Genomic DNA, 23527 nt, shown 5'->3' on the forward strand with positions numbered 1-23527 from the left:
GTACTTGCAGTGCATTACATGTGTTGTGTGTTTTGGCTGTTCAAAATATCTGACTTTATATATGCGTACGTGGACTGAACTAATGCACAGAACATTGCGACTCATGTACCGTTGGACTGTGTATTTTTTATTGATCCAGTGTTCTACTGAGTGCCATATTTCGTGTCGCTATTCTCCCTTTTCACGCAAATCTGTTTTCTTTGCCAAATGACAAGGAGTAGCCGGTGCCACCATAAAGGCGCCAACCTCTCCTAATATTCATTTCAATAAAAAAAAGCGAGATATAAGAAGGGAGAAGAAGCATGTGCTTGCTGCGGTAAAGCTAGGGAAACTGTGGAGCATGTTTTATTAGAATGTGAAGACATCTGCCCAGCGGTCGATTTAGGCACCACTGGCCTCCTTGAAGCCTTTGGCTTCAGCGAGAGCAGTGGAAAAGTAATCATGTCCGCAATAGGGATTTGTAAGGGGCGGTTAGAGGACTGGTGCAAGAAAAGTAGGGAAACGACAAAATGCGGAGGCCTACAAAAGCAAAGTTTGCAACAGGGGATAAGAAAATTTGGTTGTGGGAGTTATAGGATTTTTTTCGTTTTTCTTGTTTAACCTACACTGTAAACAGAAAAACACCCAGATGGGCGTTTTTTGCTTGTCCTCTAGCGCATTCCCTTTTGTACTTCTTTTTCCTCCCATTGAATGGGCGTACGATAAAACTCCCATGCCATGTGCATTAATTGGGCACAAAACGGGGGTACCGTAATACGCCCACTTCACCCCCTTCACCCCCATTTGACGGGGAGGTACAATGGGAGTTTTGTGAAGGAATTAAAGGCATTTTAGTTTAGGTGCGGCAAGCACGTAGCGAAATGCTTGGTGGCGCGGGTCACGCGCTTACGCAGCACCAGACGGAACGCCGCAGGCCAAAATGTCGAACGCCGGCGATCAAGGCTCAAGGGAACTCGTCCGTCCGTGAGCTGCCACCCGAGCAGGCGTCGCACCTGCTCGGAGCGAACGCCGGCGTCCGACACTGTGGCCTCCAGTATTCCGTCTGCTGCTGCATAGGCGCGGCGCACCGCCACGAAGCATTTCGCCGCGGGCTCGCCACACGTGGTCCAATCGACGGCACACGGCCACCGCTGAATCGACCAAGTCACGCGCTCACGTGGTCCAATGGTGAATGAACCCGTCACGGCCCGTCTTCATTTTTTCCTTTCGCTGATCACAGAGCCCCTCGTTGCAAAGCTTTTATACAATCGTCCTATCGAAAATGCTAGTTACCGGAAGTGCCTCCGAGGCCAGCAAACGCCTTCGAGAGCAGTTGCTACTTGCTGAAAGGAAAAATGCACGAGACACACATTGACAGCAAAGAAAGTTTATTAAACACAAAATGTAAGAAATATATGTTCACTTTCGGGCCCAAAAGAAAGCAAATTTCTGCCCCAGTAAAATAATTGTCTTGATTTTAAAAAAGAATACTGTAAATTGTAAGCATGCATGCCAGTTACTAGTATTCTACATGTCCTAACACAATGAAATTAGCAAATGATAGAAATGCTATGAAATCTTATCTCGTTTCATACTGAACTGTAACTACATAGCCATGTGTTTGAACTGTTACTTTGCACTGACACTCCACACTTTTGCACAGACTATATATTGAGCTTGCTTGACTAACAGTAAAACTCCACTTGGGCCTAGTTGGTACATAATTCTGAACTTAAACTTACAGCGCAAACACCTAAGACGGACCACAAAAGGCAGATATGGCACACACTGGCGCTAATTGACAACTTTATTTCTTTGTCATCGATGCATATATAAACCCTAGGCCGCACAACCGCACAGACTACATTACAGAGATCTACCAAATTACCGCATAAGCAAACGTAGGAAGTCAAATGCAGATGGGTGCAGGGACAAAGATATGTCACTGATGCAATTATCGCCTTGCCTTTTTATGTGGTAGGCCTCTAAGGCAAGCTGCGCATGCTCATTCTTGCTTTTGCCAAGAATCGACGTCCTATCAAGTCGTGTCTCACAACTGTTGTAAGGGTTTGCATGCGCAACAAGGTGCACTCCTCTACCTACATTCTTGTTTACTTTTTTGCGCATGTTCCCTGCGTGGTCCCTTAAATACATAAGGTCATCTATCAACTCAAGGGAGTAGCTTGCAGGCATAGTGTTCCTTTGGCTTTTTCTTCGCCGAACAAGCTTTTAAAGCTATGCTCACGCACCTGCGGAGAGAGCAGAGGAGGAGGCCAAATTCGGCATAGTGCTTCATACGTGTCGCGCGCTGTCGGCGTGGTTTACACCATTCCACTCTCATGTGGTAAGATATAGCTTGGCTAGATAGGGCATTGTGTCAATGAGCTACTCAGGGAACATGCGCAAAAAGTAAACAAAAATGTAGATAGAGCAGCGCACCTTGGTGCGCATATAAACTCTTGCAACAATTGTGAGGCACAACTTGACGGGACGTCGATTCTAGGCAAAAGCAAGAATGAGCATGCGCGGCTTACCATAGAGGCCTACCACATAAAAAGGCAAGGCGATAATTGCATCAGTGAGATATCTTTGTCCCTGCACCCATCTGAATTTGACTTCCTACGTTTGCTTATGTGGTAATTTGGCAGATCTCTGTAATGTAATCTGAGTGCCTGCATGGTTGTGTGGTCTAGGGTTTATATTGCATCGACGACGAAGAAATAAAGAAGTTGTTAGCCTCGATGTGTCGTGTGTTCCTTTTGTGGTCCGTCTTAGGTGTTTGTGCTGTAAGTTTAAGTTGCTTGACTAAGCCATTCTAAATTAACAGTGGCTTGTATAATGAGGCTGATCAGTGGTATTTTGCATGGACTAGCACACAAATATGATAAATGTCAAAGTACTAAATTAAAAAATTGGGACTCAACACACAAACAAGCTACATAATTTAGTGTAGTTATTGGGCTGTATTTCCGAGCAGGCTATTAAAAATAAACCGTATTTTACAAACCAGAACCCACCTGCTGATTATGAGACATGCCGTAGCGAGTAACCCCGGATTAATTTGGACAACCTGGGCTTCTTTAACATGCACCTAAATCTAAGTACACGGGTGCTTTTGCATTTCACTCCCACTGAAATGCAGTTTTGTTTACGACTAGATTTGCGAAAGTTCTGAACAGGATTCCCCCTATATTTTTACAGTGGGCACTCTTTAAATGGAGCCTCAAGGGGCCGGGGAAATTGGTTCCATTTACCAGGCATTCTATTTAGTGCGAGACATTGCAGAGAGCCAACCAACCATCAGGATGGTGTCCTGTTTAGGCGGCAGTTTCGCTTAAGCGATTTTCGTTTATGAAGGTTCCACTGCAGTTCTTAATAGTGGATGAGTTGTGTTCTGCATGGACACTTTAGCATGGCTACCATGTTTAGTTGAATATTGTGCAAGCAGCAACATTTCACTGTACCCAGTGCAATATATAAAGCCAGCAATGTAACATGCTGCAAATGCAGCCACGAACAAGTAACTCCCCTATCATACCCAATAACAGCATCTTTAGACGAGATTAGTACTGGTTTCTCATGTTTAAGTGCCTTGTTTTCATAAATCAAATCCTCCTGATCACATTGGTTTCCAATCGTGTCATTCCCCGCGCTGAGGTCATTTGAGATTTCATTTAATTGCACTTCAGATAGCATATTGGTCTTATTTAAAAAGCACATGGCATCACAGTCACCACCTAGATATAGAATTCGAGCTGCAACGCAGTAGCAGACATTCTGAGGTAGATGCCTAACTATTCTTTTGAATTGGGATGCATACTTAAAACACTGCTATGAAATTGCAGACAGGGCTGGTAGTGTAGCAACCAGGACAGATTTACCGGACATACAGGAGCAAAATTGTGTCAGCTTTGAACAAATATTCTCTCTGAGGAACCATGCTGTCCAGTTATAAAATGGGGATCGAAATAAAGTAGTTGGATAGCAAACCTGCATTTCATTAAGTAAATAAAATACTGTTCATGCTACCTTCCAGGGTGCACACTACATTCTCTTTCTTTGAATGTGAATTTGTTACCTTGCCATGGGTTGCCAAATGTATGGGTGTATCGTTGGTCGAGGGTGGATATAGGTCTCAGGCTAGAGGAAATATTTCGACAAGGAGACTTGCCAGGTTGAACAACGAATGTCTCAGGCTGGAGCCATTCGGTTCCCTTGCAATGATGTTGGCTCCAGCTTGAGACTTTTTTTGTTGGACAACTGTTGACAATTAATGTCGCCATCTTTTCATTTACCCTCGTCTTATTCAACCCATTGCTCCACGCAGGAGCTGCACTTTCTTTAAGAATAAAAATATTAATGAGCTCAAAGGCTTTGTGCATGGCTGCGTCCCCAAGTGCAAAAATTCGTTTTCAATGAATGACAGAGTTAATACCTTTCTTGAGAATTCAATAAGAAGAACCAAAGTTAAGCTAACAGACTGGTTATGACGACAAGTAAACATGAATTGATGTGGAGTGCCATTTCTTCATTTCACACCAGGCTTGGGGCCAGCCGGACTTCTTCCTAAAATTGAGAAAATTTTTCTAATTAATTACATATTAAGAGTATTCTCTGCATAACCTAAAAATTTAAAAAATTGTTATTTGGTTATTCATATTTAGTTGGGAACAGCGCGACGAACACTGACGAAGTAAGGGCGTATACAGTAATGACACATAGTGCTGGCTGACTACAGATTTAATATTAGAACAGACAAACAGTTAAGTACTTTGGAATGCTTCCTAAAAGCCATAAAAAACCAAAGCAGGAAGCAGTTGTACGAAATAATGTATGTGCATGAAAAATGCACTTGATCATCGGTTTGCAGATATGTGTGCCATTTACTTGTCAGTTAACAAAACGTGTTACACTGAAACATTTCTCCTACAATTTGGCAATTCTGTGGGCACTGATTATTGCTTGGGTCAGTTGGCTGCTGTTGTCACTGCTATTAGTGTATGGTGAAGTGTAATGTAGATGGGGAAGTGCTACTGACAACTACGAACATTGGCAAATTTTGCTGCACCAGGATAATGCACGCATTGTCCTGCTGCAGCAAAACTTTCCAGTAAACTTTCACAGTTCTCTGTAGTACGTTCCCATCTGTCTCGCCTCGCACTGTTCCATCTATAGCGCTTCACCATACTATAATATGCGCCACCAACTGACACAAAATTCTACCCTTTTGAAGTTCCTACTGCTACTTCGCACTCGTCACATTCAGGCTGCCAGCCGTACTAAGCCCAATGTAGTATAACGGCATGGACTGGCAGCTCCTGTCATGGATTTACTCTGGTGTAATGGGACCACAGAAGCAAACGAAGACAAAGACATGCAGGACACAAGTGCTTAACCTCAACTCTGGCTTTAATAAGAAAACAGACATATACAACATGTAGTGACACGAAGTGACGTTATTAATTCAAAAACAAATTCTTCATGCAATTTAATTGAGAATGACTGATGCATTTGTCCTTTTCACGCTAATCTGCCAAAGCTTAATTATCTTATGTACATTTGCTCATAATTTCTGGCAACGAGTTTCGAAGAACACTGAAACGAACCACTCTATTTTGCAGTGCATCACAATGTGCGGATGAGAGTTGTTGCACACAAACTTCATTAGCCTCAATCTCAAATTATTACAATGCGTGTCTATGCAATGCAAGCATGACTGGATAGCAATGGCTGACTGTACATAACCTCCGTTGCACAGTGCAACGCCTGCAAATTGTGCTGCACGCAACAAACTAATTAGTTTGTTTTCCTGGCTTCAGTCTTTTTTTCTCATCAGAGCAAATCTCTCTTCACATGTTTCATACAAAAAAAAAATGTTTGCCCGTAGGGACCAGCTACACAATTACTCACGAAAATAAAATCCCAAATGCATACGAAACAACTGCAACCACTTCTTTACTTCATCATCTCATTCATTATATTCCCTAGTCATGCCTGATTTAGTTGCGCAAATCCTTTTTCTCAGGCCCTTGTAAGGAGAGTTTTGTGCTGCAACAAAAGGCAGAAGCCAAAAAAAGGAAGAGGTTGGTTGTGGCTTGAAGCACAATACGCATCTAGTGAGCTAGGCTGCAAGCGTTGCGTAGTCTGCTGCCATCACAAGGCCGTGCCTACTTTGGACAGATGGGATGCTCTATTAATGCGAAATCAGGGAGATTGAGGCAGTATGAGTCATCTGTGTGAAACAACCCTCCCTCACACAATGATAAATGCTGCAAAGAATGTGACCGCGGTCCTGTGTTCCACAAAACTTGCGTTGTAGCGAGATATTATGACCTGACAACATGCAACGTAATTGTGGTTTGCAACATTTAAAAAGAATGATAAATGTATCAGTGATCCATTAGTTGCACTGCATAAAGAATTTCTTTTAACAGATTTCATCACATAATGTCTCCACCTGTTATTAAATATTGCGTTTCCTTATTTTAAAGCTTGAAGTGAGATCCGGTGCTTGTGTCATGCGTACATATCTTTCTTCGTTTACTTTTTGTGGTGCCAACACACCAGAATTTGTATAACCAAATGGCCACACTGCTTTTGTCACGTTATAGTGGTGCTTGCAAAGCCTCGCAAACAGCAGCCTATTTGGTCAAAACGTGCTTTTGTACATATGCTTTTCCAAAAAGAAACGCTGCGAAAAGGTAACAGAATCAACAGCAGTAGGTTAAATCCACTGCAATGCTTTACTTTTCTGCCTTTATTATTCGTTGCACCTAAGTGGATAAGCCAGAGTGTGAATGTTACAGAAATGCAGCAAATAAGTTGTTGAAATTATGCAAAAATGTTAACGCAACTAAGCATAGATTTATGTGCAATAATAGACACCACTCAGTTTCTTTCCTTCTGACACAAACGCAGTATATCTTATTTTTTTGGCATGAAGAAAAGCATATGTAGACCAGGCAATATTTGAATGAGAGCCTTCACGATTAAGCACCACTATGTGACCATTAGGGTACATACACTGTAAATAATACAGATGATGTCCCTAATATCACAAGTGCAACATGTCAGCGAAAGCAGCAACCATTAACCCCGAAACTAATCAAATCCCACAAAAAAGTGGCTGTGGCTTAGCTAAGGTTAATGCCAGGTTGCGAAGCATACTAGCCTTTATTTTAGTTGTTGAACCACTGTTTAGCCTGGTGAACTGCTGTTGCTTGGCTAAATTTGGTTCGGCTAGACGAAGAAACAACTCATGCAGGCGAGCGCACGAGCCGAGACCCGGCTATGTAGCTACGCGGCCGCAAGCGAGCGCACGAGTTGAGCCTCCGCTTTTGCAGCTGTTATGACGTCATATGGTAGCTACGCGGCCGCGCGCGCCGCAGCAAGGAAGAGCATGGTTGTGCGGCTAGTATGCTTCGCATAATAAAAAAGAGATGTGTCAGTGCAGCACCTATATTCTGAAGTTACAGGAAAGTGGCATGCTTGTTAACAAACCTACAACCACGGCACATTTGTATGTGGCCAACCCCTGCCTCTTTATGTGCTTTCGTGCCTTTGACAAGGTGTTACTAGATATTTATTTGCTTGTCTGTTGCAAAAACACATCAATTATCAGGTCCGTGCACAGTGCACCATGCCATTTATCTATGTGGACACACTTTGTGTCCTTAGCACTGCTCTCACCTGTTCAGAACTAACAATCGCAAAAAGACTTGTTCTACTTAAATCTACATGTCTGAACATGTGGGTTCTGCAGTTGAAATAAGGTAATTATAAGTAAAACGAATGACATGTTCTGATTAACTTTGTTTTCATAATCTAATTGTTTATTTGGACACATAACCAGTCAGATCATTCGCACTAACACAAGAAAACAAATTCAACACACTGGTTTATACTGGTCGGTGCTCTTTTGACTTTAGTACACACTGAACAAATGACAGGCAGTGAGAAATACCAACAACCACTAACTTCCAGACGGCATTATTAGTCACATGTGCACATGATATAGCTACAAAAACCCAAACGAAAGTAAACAAAGAAAAAACTACATTTTAACAGAAAAAGAACAAGACAAAACAAATTTCTTCTGATAGCTAAGTCACAATCAAGGTGCAAATGCCAGCTATAGTTCGACAAGCACACATTTAGTTATTTTGCTCAGTCGCTCAATATCACAATTTCTTGTTTGACAGCAACACTGACGGGACATCTGTGCATATCTTTATTGCACATGCCATTTTTGCTCGCCCCAAAATCCTTTCGTGGTTATTCATTTAATACCTGCTTCACCTGTACTGGCGTTGCAGGGGGATATACATTCTGTGTAATGTAACTTACAGTCAAATCAAACAAACAAAGCAGGGAGGGAATTATCTTTGAAAACTATGCAATCATTTGCAGGCGGAAAAACCTTGCAGTCCCTTTGGTCCAAGGAAAAAACAATGTGAGGCATCACCACTAAGGAAATTAATAAACCTGTTTAGTGTAATCTCTTCCTTGTGAGGTATGATGATAGCCTGATATGAATTTCCCTATCTCTACATGTTTGGAACAGTATATGCTGTGAAATAACTTTAACTGAAGAAATTTCCTAGTCTTTTCAATTCTGCCATTGCAGCTTACCCTTACTCTCGGTAATACAAAGCCATTTAGTACGATTTCAAATTTTGAATTTGAGAGTCAGCGAATAAAGATATGGTTTTACGGTGTGTCACCGATACCTTCACATAGGTAGTATGAAGCAAACCCAGCCTTGCTTTTTCATCCACTCTGTCCTCTTTGATACTGTCACACGCAGTGGGACACTATCGTGAAAAGTGCTGGCAGTGGAGGCGAATGCTATGTCTGTCTCATTTCAATGCATCTCTGAAACTACAGATTATTCAACCCTCAGTACTAAACACGTGGGAAGACTGTGCACATAATACCACGCCATATCAGCACATCTAGTCTTTCCACACGCAGCAGATCACCTCTAGAAGAGGGTGTGCAGGCTGCAGATGTGCTCAGCTGCGCTAGAAATGAAGACACACATGGACTGGGCCCCTCTGAGGGCCCCCTTAAAAGCTCAGTTTGTCATATTTTGTTTCTGCAATAGGCTAGTGCAAAGAGTGAATTTGCTTCATTCCTGAATAAAGGGAAAATCAGACATCCACCCGTTCGTAGCAATTGCTACAAAGGAAACCCATACGGATTGCTCGAAAGAAAGGCCTCATAGTTGAAGAAAAATTCGTCCTGGTCCGGGACTCCAACCCGGGACCACCGCCTTTCCGAAGCAGCCGCTCTACCATCTGAGCTAACGAGGCGGCTAGCAGATGGCAGGGCGAAGTCGAATTTGTCGACAACACAAAGCAAAGGCAAGAGTTTGACGTAGTAGTTCTGCGGAAACCCGCAAGGTGGAGAGAAGTAATGAATAAAGGGAAAAATCAGACATCCACCCGTTCGTAGCAATTGCTACAAAGGAAACCCATACGGATTCCTCGAAAGAAAGGCCTCATAGTTGAAGAAAAATTTGTCCTGGTCCGGGACTCAAACCCGGGACCACCGTTTTTCCGGGGCAGCCGCTCTACCATCTGAGCTAACCAGGCGGCTAGCAGATGGCAGGGCGAAGTCGAATTTGTCAACAACACAAAGCAAAAGCAAGAGTTTGACGTAGTAGTTCTGCGGAAACCCGCAAGGTGGAGAGACGTAATGAATAAAGGGAAAATCCTGGTTAGCTCAGATCGTAGACCAGCTGCCCCGGAAAGGCAGTGGTCCCGGGTTCAAGTCCGGGACCAGGACGAATTTTTCTTCAACTATGAGGCCTTTCTTTCGAGGAATCCGTATGGGTTTCCTTTGTAGCAATTGCTACGAACGGGTGGATGTCTGATTTTCCCTGTGCTTCAAATGTGCTTCATCCAAAGTATGTTATCGCGACCATGCTGCTCTGTCGCACCTAGGCTCCCTGCGCTTGAGCGGAAGTTGTATTTTCTTCTATACGTTTGTTCAGGCTGTCATTAAACAGTTGGTAGTTTGGCACTTCACTGTCTTCCTTTCTTCTATCCCTTTTCAAGAAACGTATTTTGCGCCACAATGTATACCTAGGAAATCTAAGCACCAACTTGCCCAAGAAGAAGTCCTTTTGGAACATCTACACAGGGTGTTTTGACTAATGTCATACCAAGTGAGCACACTACAAACCTTGCGTGCATCATTTTCATGACTCTTTGGATGACCATATTTCGTTTTCAGTGACTTTATCAACTAAGTATCTAGCGGCAGCTTGAACATAGGCATTCATAAGAACTCGCACCAGGCTTGGTCGAATACGTCCAGCACTGCATCACTGAGTAGTAAACCATGCTGTAAGAGTTGGCAACTAAATTGCCACCTTGAGATTGAAACTTTTCAACCTTACAATCAAGGCTTCAATTGCCCAGCCAGCGAGCTGCAGCAAAGGTGTGAACTATAGTCATCTGATGTCACATTCTATGTCAGCGATAGCAGCTGATCTCTCTAGTGGTGGCCCTCAAGGCCAACAGGCATCCCTTTCTGTGCACGTGCTTGTGTAGGACTACGCAGATGGTGCCAGTTTGTTCTCCAGCCTTAACACTGTGTTCACGCTGTATCGGGAACACATTTTCTTACTCAGTGCAATAGCCCTTGAACCTACATAATTGCCACCAACCTTTCCTTTGCCATGTCATTTGCTTCTGCCTTGATGTCATGGAGCAACTTCAGCTAGCTGAAGCATTGATGTTGTTTGAGTACCCACACAGCCTTGCAGTTTTCCAACCTGAACGTTGCTTCATTAAAAGCTGACATGATTTGGTCTCAGCAGACAGATCAGAGTTAAAAAAGAACACTCATAAACTTCTTTCCAAGTCATTCTAACCTCGTCAATAATCCCGGGCCTTTTGATGTGTTATTCAGCATTGTCCAAAGCAAGTTGGCTCTTAAAAATCAAAATAACAACTTTGTGAGGGTAGTTACTGGGCTACCTGTCTCTTCAGCGAGCCTGAAATGTCTCCCAGCCATCAAAGCAAGAGCGAAAAAAAAAAACGACAATGAAAAGTGTGGCAGACAAAATGTTCATGTAAATGCATATGTTTATGGACAGTTACACTAACTGAAAAAGATAGTGGCTTCCCAGTACAGTCTTGATGTACGTAGTTGTTTCGGTCACAAACAAACAGCCAGTTGCCCAGTCCTGCACAAGCACACTGTAAAGATGCTTATGGATTAAAATTTGTTGTGTGTGCATGTGGTGCAGTGTACCACATTTCATTTTCCTGAGGCTGCAGTACACTGGGAAGACTGGTTGCTACTTGAATAGGAAGCCCTTACAGTATTGCAGCCCTTTGTTCAGATCTTGCTGCAGCTTGTATCAAATGCGAATGCAAACTGTTTTGCAGGACACGTCAGTTCAGTTCAAGCAATTAGACCGAGTAACCCAAGAAATACTTCAAGCCTCCAAAACGTTTTAATACAGTCCCTAGTTTAGTACAGGTTTTTGCCTGATGTTTTGTGGCTTCTACGATATAATGCTGTGTATAAGGCTTGCTAGGAACTAGTGGTTTGATGTGCACACTCTCTTGTGTTGCTATAATTACAACTTGTAACAAAGATTTTCCTTCCTCACAAACGTTTGGACACAGTGCCTGTGAGCTCATCTTTTAACCTGTTTTTCATTCGATCTGTGCATTTACATCGAACGTAAACTACAAAATATCAGTACTGAGAATCATAAAAGAACACACCTGCATAACGATTCTGCCGAGATCATTGGAGTGGTCAGTCACAGGATGCAACACCGGTAGAAAGGCACCCTGAGGTAAAGCAAAATAACAATCGTTGTAAGATGCGGATCAAAAATTTCATTCTGCGAGGCTTTTGGCATGTATACTAATTACTACATTTGTATGTAAAATAGTTTTGCATAATAGCTGAGCAAGGTTAACGTCTCGCCCTGTGACTGTCAGCCAATGCTACTCATGGCAATGGTGACAAATATGGCACATCCTTTCAAATGGAACTTTTGTGCATTACATGAATTGAACTTAGCAAACATGAGAAGGACCTAAAATGAAGGTCAGAGAAGCAAAGCAAATTTTTAACCATTCCTCTCTATGTTGCTATGAATGTGAAGGTGCCAGCAAATGATGTATTTGAACTGTGTTTTTAATGGTGCAATACTAGAGAGCACATTTTTGCAATAATAATGTGACAGAGAAGAATGACAGAAACTAACTAAATGAATATTTTTCTAAACTTGCACGAGGGTTTCGTCATTATGCTGATGCACACACCTGCATATCTCTACTGTGAATTCTTGTTTCGGTTTCCTATTTTATTTTCACATAGTAATTTACATCATACACTTGTCCTGAAATACATCACGTTAGGCTCCTTCAGTATTTTTTTTATTACTGGAACAAACATGCCTATACAGGGCACACACTCAAATACATGCAAAGCTGCCACGGGACTGGCCATTTGAGGTCGACATGTTTGTACAGCGCAAAAGACGAGGACTGAAGGAAGAACACAACACAGGTGCTGTCACACACACACTCAAGGCACTCTGCAGGATTCTCAGGCTTCTTTCATGCTCTTACAAACACGTTATGTAGCACATATTGAGCCACAGAAAGCTGTACTGGAAAATGTTCACGTTGCACTACAATTATATAATTGAGACTTTTTATCTAATTTTAATATCTGAGTTGATTATTTGATTAAGAATAATTAGGTAATTAGGCAAAATGCAGAAAATAAGTATTTCCAAGAGACAGGACACAACATTACCTAGGTTCTGTGCAGCTAGGTGGCACATGCATATTTTTTTAAGTTTGCTAAAGTTACGTGGGATAACCTGCATACGTCCCATGGCACATGTGTCACACCAATCACTCTAAGTGATGCCGCTAAACTAGCCATTGCACTTAAAACATATAGGGTAATAAAAGTAAACTCTAGGTAAGAGCATACCAAGACCTCTATTGCTGAAAAGAGAAACTGATGGGAGGCGACTGATCTCCGGTTATGAAGCTGCTTCATCCTCACAGCTGGCAACGAAACGGCCGCAACCACAGTCCTGAAATAAAAGAGAAAAAGTTGACACTACAATGATCACATGGAACACGAAAAAGCTGGTCGCCAGTTTATCTTGGAGAGCATCTGCTGCTACATTAGGTTTTGTATATATGTCAGCTTATTGTTAAACTAAGCTTGCCAAAATTTTATACCTTAATGGCTTTGCTCTTTACAAACTAAAACCTTTGCCTAAATCATACACTTATGCACAACTTAAGCTATGAGATGTTTACTGATCCCTTACAATAAATGGCTTCTAAGACAAATTATTTCACACAAAAGTATGCATAACTTAAGAGTGTTACTGACATTGAATACCAAGGTATTACCTTTTTATAATAGACGATGGCAGACTTCAAGCACATTTTTCTCACAGATACAGGTTGATTGGTCTGCCTTTCTTTTTTCACCAGCAGTAGAAATTTTGTTATTAATATTCGTGCAATATAGGATGATGCTATGATGTGTGATATGATCCCGAGTTGAAAAGCGCCACTTTTTTGTGTGAATTTGGCACCTAGAATTCAAAACTCAATATCTGTACCCAATACGCAACGGCAAAGCAGCAAAGTAATTAAACATTAAACAAATCCAGGTATCCAGTGCACAGCGCCAGCTGTTGAATAACAACATTGCACAAGCATCGACTGTATAGATGTAGCGTAGTATGTGCACGGCAGGCGTAGTGGCGGCCTCCAGCAAAGAACACAGCCATGGAGCGACGCGCCCGTATGAGCCCTCGCCGGTAATTCTATCGCGTAAATTGATATATCCAGTCACGGCACAGGCATCGTTTTCTGGCCGCCGAGGTGCCGGCGCCACTGGTACTCACCTGCTCCGGCCGCCGAGGTTCAAGTGACGGCGTATCCAGTAATCTGAATCAAAGAAGGACACTGTTACCGCCAAGCAGTACGCTAACTATAAACTATAAAGCGTTTCTTATACTCTGACCGGCAGTTCATGCGGCGTTGACCCGTAGTGCCGTTGGAAGCTCACCACACGCTTTTAATACCACAAACGCGCCGCAGACATTTCACGCCCGTAGATCAAAGTCGACGGGCGCAGGCTCTACATGCTACACGCCGCAGTCGCACACTCCCTGCACAATCAGCGGCGTGGGCGCGAAGAGACACAGACGATAGCACGGAGCGTACTGGCAAATCTGCACAATGCGCGCTTAGTGAGTGACCTACTGCACACAATCACACGAGCTAGGGGACTGGCGCCGCGTACGCGCCAGCTAGCAGATACCGCGCACAAAGAAGCGCCGCCGGTTCTCGCTCAAATGATCGCTGTACAAACACACACGCGCACCGCAGTAAACCCTTAACGAGCCGCCACATTTTCAGGCCGCGGTTAAGCGGCGAAGCTTAGCTCACCTCGCACTGCACATAACTATTATGGTAGTGGCTTGCGCTTCGGGGAACATGTCGAATGCTCACATCCACCCTATTAAAGACGCGGCACAGTCCCTCATCATGTAAAATTCTAATGTTTAAGTACACCCGCTTGACCCTAAACACTCAAGTCACCTCGATTACGACAAAGCTCGAAGAAACACAGTGATCGCGCAAAATGGTTCTAGACGGCCAACCACTATGGGCCAACTATCGCGCCATGTTGTACTGAGACCTTCAATAAGTCATATCTGCGCGTCTCCTCACTTAGAACATATGCACACTCATAGAACGTGTAATAATCGTTCAAAGTCACTTACCGTGGAGTCTTGAGGGTTCAAAGCAGTGTGAAACATCAACCATGGTAGAAGAATGTGCAGCCGCTGACAAATGGCTGCTCGATCACAGCTTTTGACGCGCGCGCGAGCGCTCCGAAGGCTTGTGTTCCTCCGCGCGTAGTTCCAACTTTCGGCGTCCTCTGCAGCACCAAGGCGCGGCCACTCCGAACAGAAAAACAGCGCCGACACACATTGCGCGGGATATTTCGAATCTGACTGCAGAAATAATCCTACTGAAATTGTCGCTGCGGCTGCCTGCCTTGTTGGTCACGGCTGAGTTATTCTTTTCTCTATTTGGCTCGTCTCAGATATGGGTGTATTTCAACACTCCCACTTTCCCGTACGCCACCGTTATTCCTTGAAAACCCCCATTTTACAACCGCAATGGCCCTTCAAATGGGGCCGGGGGTATAATAATGGTTCTAGCTTATTTTACTTCTTCTCGTGGTAGTAGTCATTTTAGGCTAGAGGGGAAAAATGGCATATCAACTGTTAAAACGCCCATATGGGCTCATTTGTGTTTACAGTGTAGGTAGGACATTAGGCAGTATAATAGCAAGAGCTTGATGGCGCACCGCACCACCCCGTTCCACAGGGTACGCTCGTAACATCCATCCATCCATCCATCCATCCATCCATCCATCCATCCATCCATCCATCCATCCATCCATCCATCCATCCATCCATCCATCCATCCATCCATCCATCCAGCCATCCGTCCGTCCGTCCGTCCGTCCGTCCGTCCGTCCATCCATCCATCCATCCACCCACCCGTCCGTCCGTCCGTCCGTCCGTCCGTCCGTCCGTCCGTCCATCCATCCATCCATCCATCCATCCATCCATCCATCCATCCATCCATCCGTCAATTACTCGAAACCTGTGCGGAACCCGACGCTTCGGGTAGTGGAGGGGACTGCCCACAGAAGTCGGTCCAACGCAGCACATACAGAATCTCATAAAGACTTTGCACCATCCTCGAAAAAGGCTGAATTAGCTGTGAAAGTTAAGCACCGGGTGCTCTCATTTTCCAGACAACAGCTTCAAATAGGGGTGCATTTTTTCCTGGCGTCACACGCACGCGTGTTTATTGGTTCGGAAAGTTCGTCCTGACGGACCCTCGGCCATTGAATGAACTCAAGTGGAAGCGGTGCAAATGGGCACCTCGTGTCACGCCGGCACTACTTCGGCAGTTCAGGGTAGGCAACTTGAGCGGCAGGCTCCTTGTAGTTGCTTTCCTTCAGCATAACAAGCAGCTTTAATGATGGGACGCTGTGACTGCCTGTTCCCCTTAAAATAGCTGAACACTCACATGCCGCTGAACACAGCATAGCTGAACACTCAAAATAGCTGAACACTCAAATAGCTGAACACAGCATGCCGCATAGCCGGCAGGGCAAGCATAGCCAAAAGCGGTCAAAAGCGGTCCTATTGAATTTTGTTAAAAAAAAAAAGACTTCCTCTTCCGCGTTAAGCAGCGCCATCTGGCGGCATACCTAAGGAAGTTCCATGCGCTGCCGCTGCTTATTTTCGAACCACTGCGGAAGGTACAGTTTTCCTTAAAGTCGGTTCTTTATTCTACGGGCACGCTTTGAAGAATGCCGCCTCCTCCTCGCGCGCTCTGGTCGAGGCTGACGCGACGTCCCTATTGGCCTAATAGCATCACGTGGGTCCTCGTGCCTTGCATCAGCGCCACGTTTGCTCGAGAAGCGTCTACGGAGTGGCGAGCAGAACATGTTGGCGCCGTTTCTACGCTCGAGCAGGTAAGGCGGCGCCATGGTCGAGGAGGGAGCGTGAAAGAGAAGAGAAACGAGGATGAGTGAAGGCGAAGGAGGAGAGTGTGGCTACTTTACGAAGTTTAAGGGGTTTTATATTGCTTGGCCGCGCAGGTCCTATATTGAAAGCAAACTGCGACGGGGACAAAGTCTGCCGTGCGCTGTGTTTACGCGGTTTAGTTTGCGTTGAAGCGAAAGGTAGCACGAAGGCCAATATAGTCGCTGCTGCGGCCTCACTTCTTCACTGCAGCGTTTTGAGAGTGAGTTTCTGCGGTAATTGAGTGAGGTCGGTTCATATTTGCTTGTGCGCACGGGACACCATGCTTGTTAATTTAATTAGTATTCGAACGTTTACGAGTCACCACGGCTGTTAAATGTTCTTATTTCGTATAGCTGTCTACTAATTTGCTATCGCAATCGATGCTCCACCATTTGGTTGATACTGCGACTTCTACTCCTTTACTCCTACAAAAGCAGGACTACTGGCAAAACGCCAATAATTTTTTGGATGACATACAAGTCGGCTGTAGGCGGAGTAAAAGATGATTCTATAATCAAGTCTGTTCGTAATTAGGAACTGTCTTCTACTTTCAGGTACAGCCATGAAGTACCAGTATATAATAGAGCAGGCACACTTAAAGCAACACAGTAAACGCTATCCACAGAGGCCAATGAATGAAAAGGTGAGTGACGAAAGTGTGCAGTATTTCATATTGTAAGATCGAAATAACGTATTGGGCTATTGTTCGCGTGCTCTGGCGAGGACCGTATGTAATATAAATTGCAGTGCAAGTGCTCGACTACTCAGTCCATTGCAACATTCGTGAAGCTGTTGGATATTCGTTGTTGTATAAGCAGGTTTGTGTGCCTCAGATATTCCCTAGAGCAGACCAACTGTAAAACCTTGCAATTTCGCGGCTTCAATCGGTCCCAAATAGGGGTCTATGGGCATGTCCGCGGCTACCAAACTTCGCGATTTTGTGCTTGCGTCGTGCGGCCCACTTGAACCGGAAAAAGTCCTCCGCGTTTTATTTTGCTCCGGTTTGTGCCTTGTAAACTTAAAATGAATTCCGGAATTTTACTTGCCTAAACCGCTACTTGATTATGAGGCACGCTGTAGCGGGAGCCTGGGGTTCCTTAACGTACATAGGGGTTCTATAATGGACTCCTGAAACTGTTGGGACGAATTTTATAGACGCGCAAAGTGGAGCTACCGTAAATGATTCGCACCGCAATTTGCGTTAAGCGTCTAATGTTAAGTGAGCTGCGTACTATTACAAGCTACCCTCCTCCATAGCAATACATTTTCTCCTCAACTCATTCGCCAAGTGACCGGGGCTAAGCTCTGCTTCGCTGTCTCTGCGTCATGACGGGATGTAGTGCCGTCTACTTCCGGTTGTCTCGGAATCAGCGCGCGAAGCCTCTCCAACCCTATTGTTCCTCGCCACACTCTAAGAAAAGTTTACACCCTTTGATTCGGATCTTGCCCCACAACAATAAGCGTCATCTGTCTTGTCCGCAACTCTTCCTGATATACTTCCTCATGCTGATAACGGCATGCGCGTTATCAGCATTACATAGCATTTAGAAAGACAACGTGTTCTCAATTGCGTTCCTGCCAAAAATTTACGCCAGCAGCAAAGTACAATGCACTTCGTTACTTCAATATTAGTTCTGTGTTGGTTCACGTTTGCGAGTCCGTTCTTCCCATGAAACACCCAAGGCCAGTTCGCTTACGCTCGCGTTTGCCCGGGTAACGGGCACGCGAAACACTATCGTGGTATATAGTCAGGCGCGTACCGAGGATTTTTTATCGGGGGGGAGGGGCAACCCAAGGCAACTTTCCATGCAAATCAGGAGGGGGGAGGAGGTACTTTTAGTTGACAAATGTGAATAATGCCCACCCATTAACCATAAAGAACCGTAGTGTAAAATAAAGATTTCTAGTAGCGCCTTTTAATTAGCTGTGGAAGAAATATAGAAAAATATATATTTGTGGAACAATCACAGTTCTTCTGGATCCCTCGTTTAGAGCTCTACCAAGTGGCAAAACCGAATCGCGTTATTATTTGGGAAGTGCGTACTGATGCGTGGTCAGCAGTCCCGTACAACCGCGTAGAGCGCAGGACGCTGCAGTTCTAGACATACTGCGCCAGCCGCGGAAGGTCAGATAAACACCCACATTAGCACAGCAGAGAAGGGGCTACGTCTGGCGGCTCGACTGATAACTGTAGAAGCGTCATTCAAAACATGTGAAATTATTCTCCACTCCCGGCGGCGTTTACTCTACTTCCCATTGAAATAAGAAGATGTTGATCGACAAATATTTTCAGAAACAACGGTTAAGTTTGTTAATTTTCGTTTTTTCTTCCTGTTTAGCAGTTGCCTTCAGTCTCTTCCTGAGCAGATCGCCTAATTTTTCAACTCCTTGTGATTCTTGTTTGCAATTGTCAATTTTGCACGAAACGTGCTGTGCAATTAGGTGAAAGCCAGGCGAGGTAACGGGTGACATTCATATTGCTTATGGGTTTAACGATTATTGCAGGATCTGATGATGGGCGCTGTATCGCATTATCTTATTTTCCACCTTATCTAAACCATATAATGAGTATAAGGTTCCGCGGACCTTCCAGCATCGCGGCGAGCCGCCACTCGTGGAAACAATGAAGCAAAAGGAAAAGCTAAACGCCATTGGCGTTTTCTCCGGTCGTGACTCGTTCCACGAGCATACAGACCAGCTCACTGCGAACCGAATCCCTGGTCCCTGGATCAGTCTAAACGAAGAAGATTGAACTAACAAAGCAACAGCGAATCGCGTGATCGTTGAATACATGGTGACAACTGAACTCATCTCGAGTTAATCGTGCGGGCACCGTATCGACGAGAAAACTGGCCTTCAAACCCCAGAAGATAGCGATAACTACCGCCATCCAAAATGAGTGAAAAAATTGGCTACCATACCACTCTGTGAAGACAGAGTGACAACGAAAACTGACGACAGTCAAAGGTGTCAAGCGAAAAGCAAGGTGCTTCACCTCTGCCGGAAGTCGGTCCGAAGATGCAACACCAGGCGGACCCCCGGTGGAGGTGAAGAGGCGTTAGGCACTCCGCATACGTGGGCCGACCCCGACAGTAGCGCGATGCTGAGCCGACCCGCGGCAAAGGTGAAACAGGCGTTAAGCACTCCCCATGCGTGGGCCCATCCCGAAAATAGTGCAACACCGGGCCGACCCTCGCCGGAGGTGAAGCAGGCGTGAAGCATGCCCCATAGGTGGGCCATCCCGAAGATCCCGAAGGACGCGTTACAGGTTCCCGAGCCCACAGTTGTATGTGGCATAGAGCTTGGACTATCACCAGGATCGGCCCACATGATTTTTTCTGTTGACGGACGCCGAAAAGACTACGGAAGGTATACACAGCTTTCGCTGTAAAAGGTAGCAAAATGTTGACCGCTGAATAGATTGACTTGTTGGCGCTTTAGGAATGTGTGTGAGGAGTGGTGGCGTGGGCGGGGAGGGCCCCCCTGGGTGCATTCCTGTATATAGTAATCTGTCGGAGTGAAGTGACGGCCGCAAGCGCGCAAATCCTGGCGCCGATCGGGTACCGACAGGCCGTTGCGCTGCAACCACTCCGCTCGTCTGCTGGCTTGCAGAGGGGCACGATGAATTGAATGTTGCAGCTTGACATATTGCCACTCCCTACGTTTGCAGCCTACAACCTAACATGGGCGAACCATGGTGCTTGTGAAAAGAACGCTCGAAACTGACACTGAACGCGGAGCTCTCGTCAACATGGAGCACGTTGTAGCACAAGCAGACGACAATTGCTATGTACCGGAAGTATTGAGTGCAGTGATAAATTGTCCTTGTGCATTCTCTTTCCGTTGGTTTCTTTTCTATAGAAACAAATTGACTAGCATTGCAACTATTACGAGCAACATTTGTTCACCATTAAGTTGGAAAAATTATCGATGATGTGTCTATGGCAGCCAATGGCATAGCTGGCCCTACTGGCGTCATATGGTCACCTCGTGTCACCTGGTCATAGGCGGCCGAAAACTCAGCCCAGTGGCGAGCTGCGATCCTTAGCGATGTACATTTTAAAATCTTATAAGAAAATACACGCTTTGCGTGGAGCACTTAGATGCGTCAATTAATTATCAGATAGACCTACCCTAGCGACTCTACGTTTTTACAAAATCGTCAAAATCTTTTCAGGATCCTTTCAACGTGACCCCTGGGGTTATTTTACGTGCATTCAATGCATGGAACACAAGCGTGAGCTGGATAGCGCAAGTTTGCGCACCTAGGCACATTAAATACTCCGCGTTTTAGGCACTACAGCTGGGAGAATTAGCTGGAAAGAAAGTATACCACACATATTCTCCCAGAAATTTTCACGCGTCCTTAAGGTTTGACAACGGAGACTTTGCTGGTTAGCAATATTAACAGCCACGCATGATTTTTGGATGCAGAGTGACGAACATGAATGGCCCACACGTGTACAACGCGGCACAGGACCATAGGATGATGGTGTGGAAGGATCCTAAAATATTAATTGGAATGGGCAGCAACGTCTCCAGAGGCACGATACCAGACCTCACATTTTCCGTTAACCTAAGGCAAGTTAAGTAATCGAGGCAGGAGATTCTGAGAAAGGACCATCATAATATCCAAACCAATTTAGCGCATCACAAGAGCCCCGTGAGAGCAGGTCAGGCCAGAATTTCGGACTGGCCCATTTTCTAGAAAGACGAACACAACAGAAATCTTGAGGAAATCGGAGGGTAGACTAAAAATGTGATGGATTTACTGGTATTTACCAAGCGCGCAAAGACCATTCAGCTCACTACAGACATTCCTGATGTCGACGCACACTTACTCCACCTTTTAGAGACCAGATGAGGAATCTTGAAGATATGGAAGAAGCAGAATATAAATCGCAAACTCAAGATCCGCGTTTCCACAGTCTAGCGGACGGCGGAAGAGTCTGACGCAGAACTGGAACCTGAATTTAGCTCTCCTGTTTTACGTGCCAAAACCACAATTTCATTATGAGACATTCCGTAGCGGGGGACTCCGGATTAGTTTTTAGCACTATGGGATCTTTAACGGGCCCCCAATGCACGGAAGACGCGTGCTTTTGCATTTCGCTGCCATGGAAATGCGCCCGACGCGGCCGGGATTTGATTCCAAGATATCGTGCTTACCAGTGGAGCACCGTAGCCGCTAAGCCATCGCGACGGGTCACGAAACACTGGGACGACGGAATGGAATCAACCGTGCGACCCAAAACAGGCAACCCTAAGCAAGCGAAAGACTTGCGCCATCTTAGAGACCCTCCTTCCCAAGATGGAGTTAAATACCGTCACAGGGTAACACATAAAAAGACTCGTGCGCAACTTCCCGGGCACTGAAGAACTGCTCGAGATCGTGACGGAGGAATACCTCTAGGCTAACTTTTCGCCAAAGCAGATATCGTGGCAGGCATAAGAAACCTCACGAACTAAATAACATCTAGACTGGACAAAAGTGACAAGACCTCCCTTAACCTGGACAGCGGATCAATGGCGATCCTACTAAATTACATGAACGAGAGTTGCAAGAGCGGCAGTATATCGACCAGTGAAAGATCCCGGATGTGACGCTGATTGCTATATCCGGCAAGCCCACTAAGCTACAGAAGCTACGCCTCACCTACTTGATGTCGTATGCGGGGATAATCTTCGACCACATGGTCCACTAATGGCTTTCTTACGTGGAAGAAGGCAAAAACTACTGAACAATATGTTAGGCTTTTGGCTTCAGCTTTTGACGCAGGACGTTCTACTTGAGCTGAAAGAAGTCATTGACGGCCTCACCGCTTCTCACAAAAGTGCCAAGCTGGCGTTCGATACTGTCTCCCACGAAGCGATGCTTCGTGGGATGAAGGACTTATAACTGCGGCCGAAGGATGTACGACTACGTCCCCGACTTGACACGTCGACACGGAGACCATAGGCTCGGTACTGAAACGATCCATATATCGCAGATAGGAATCCCTCTGGGGTCGTTGATCTCACCGTTGCTGTTAACTATAGCGATGAGGAGGCTACCGAACACATATATACACGGACGAAGTGACCGTGTGTATGAGTACGGGATACGCGGGTGAATAACACGATGCCTTCCAAGAAGTCACCGACAAGTCCAAGTGAATCCGCCGCGGTCCCTCGTGCGCCCCGGTGTCATGATGTGCGCGGAGTGAATAAAGGGAAGAGGAAGGCGGCGACATGTGAGGAATAGTGAGCATATCGGCACCAGGCGCACGTGCCCGAATTAATGAGAAAAAGAAAAGAAGCTGGTGGAAGGGGGCGTGAGAGGGTTTGGAGGGAGATGGTGACCGTGGTAGACGTGGCAGGACCAAGAAGATGGTGTCCAGAGCGCGGGAGTAGGTGCTTGCCAAGTTCCTGGCCTAAGGTAGCTGCACGCTCACGAATGGGAACACGATCATCATTAAAGTTCTTCTTCTCACAGCCCGCAATTGGCGAACGTCGTAAGGGCGTTCAACGCGGGTACAGCCAGCGTATCTATAGCCATGCCGAAGCTCCGGGCCCAAGCTCTGGCTGGCGAAAACCGAAATGACGCCGGCCATTGCCAAGCCCAACGCGCTACAGCGCAGTCAACTGCCGCCGCTTCATCAGCTCTGCACCAGCGTCGAATCTCGCCGCCAGCATCTCCGCAAGGCCAATATTGTTTCCACCGTCTGTACCATGATCCGATGACATTCCTTCATTACCGTTATAGTGACCTTTGAACATTAGTGTTAAAGAGTAGTTTGGTTTCTATATTTTGTATTCAGGTGTCATATAAATATAATTTTTGTGTTTGCTGTACATATCTATGAACGGACCGGTCTTTAATATTTATTTACAATCGCTTTGTTTCAAACGGCATTCTAAACACCCCATAGCTCGGTG

General features: G+C 45.2%; 1 protein-coding gene across 3 annotated transcripts in view; it reads left to right on the forward strand.

The window, feature by feature from the left end:
* Positions 1 to 23527, forward strand: part of LOC135896810 (phospholipid-transporting ATPase ABCA3-like) — a 316329-nt gene that overhangs the window by 53517 nt on the left and 239285 nt on the right. For all 3 annotated transcript variants that reach the window (XM_070525178.1, XM_070525180.1, XM_070525179.1), the window contains exon 4: positions 17164 to 17252. In XM_070525178.1, the coding sequence (XP_070381279.1) occupies positions 17164 to 17252 (89 nt within the window). The remainder of the gene's footprint in view (positions 1 to 17163; positions 17253 to 23527) is intronic.

Source organism: Dermacentor albipictus, chromosome 9 (assembly GCF_038994185.2).
Source record: "Dermacentor albipictus isolate Rhodes 1998 colony chromosome 9, USDA_Dalb.pri_finalv2, whole genome shotgun sequence".
NCBI classification, from domain to species: Eukaryota; Metazoa; Arthropoda; class Arachnida; order Ixodida; family Ixodidae; genus Dermacentor; species Dermacentor albipictus.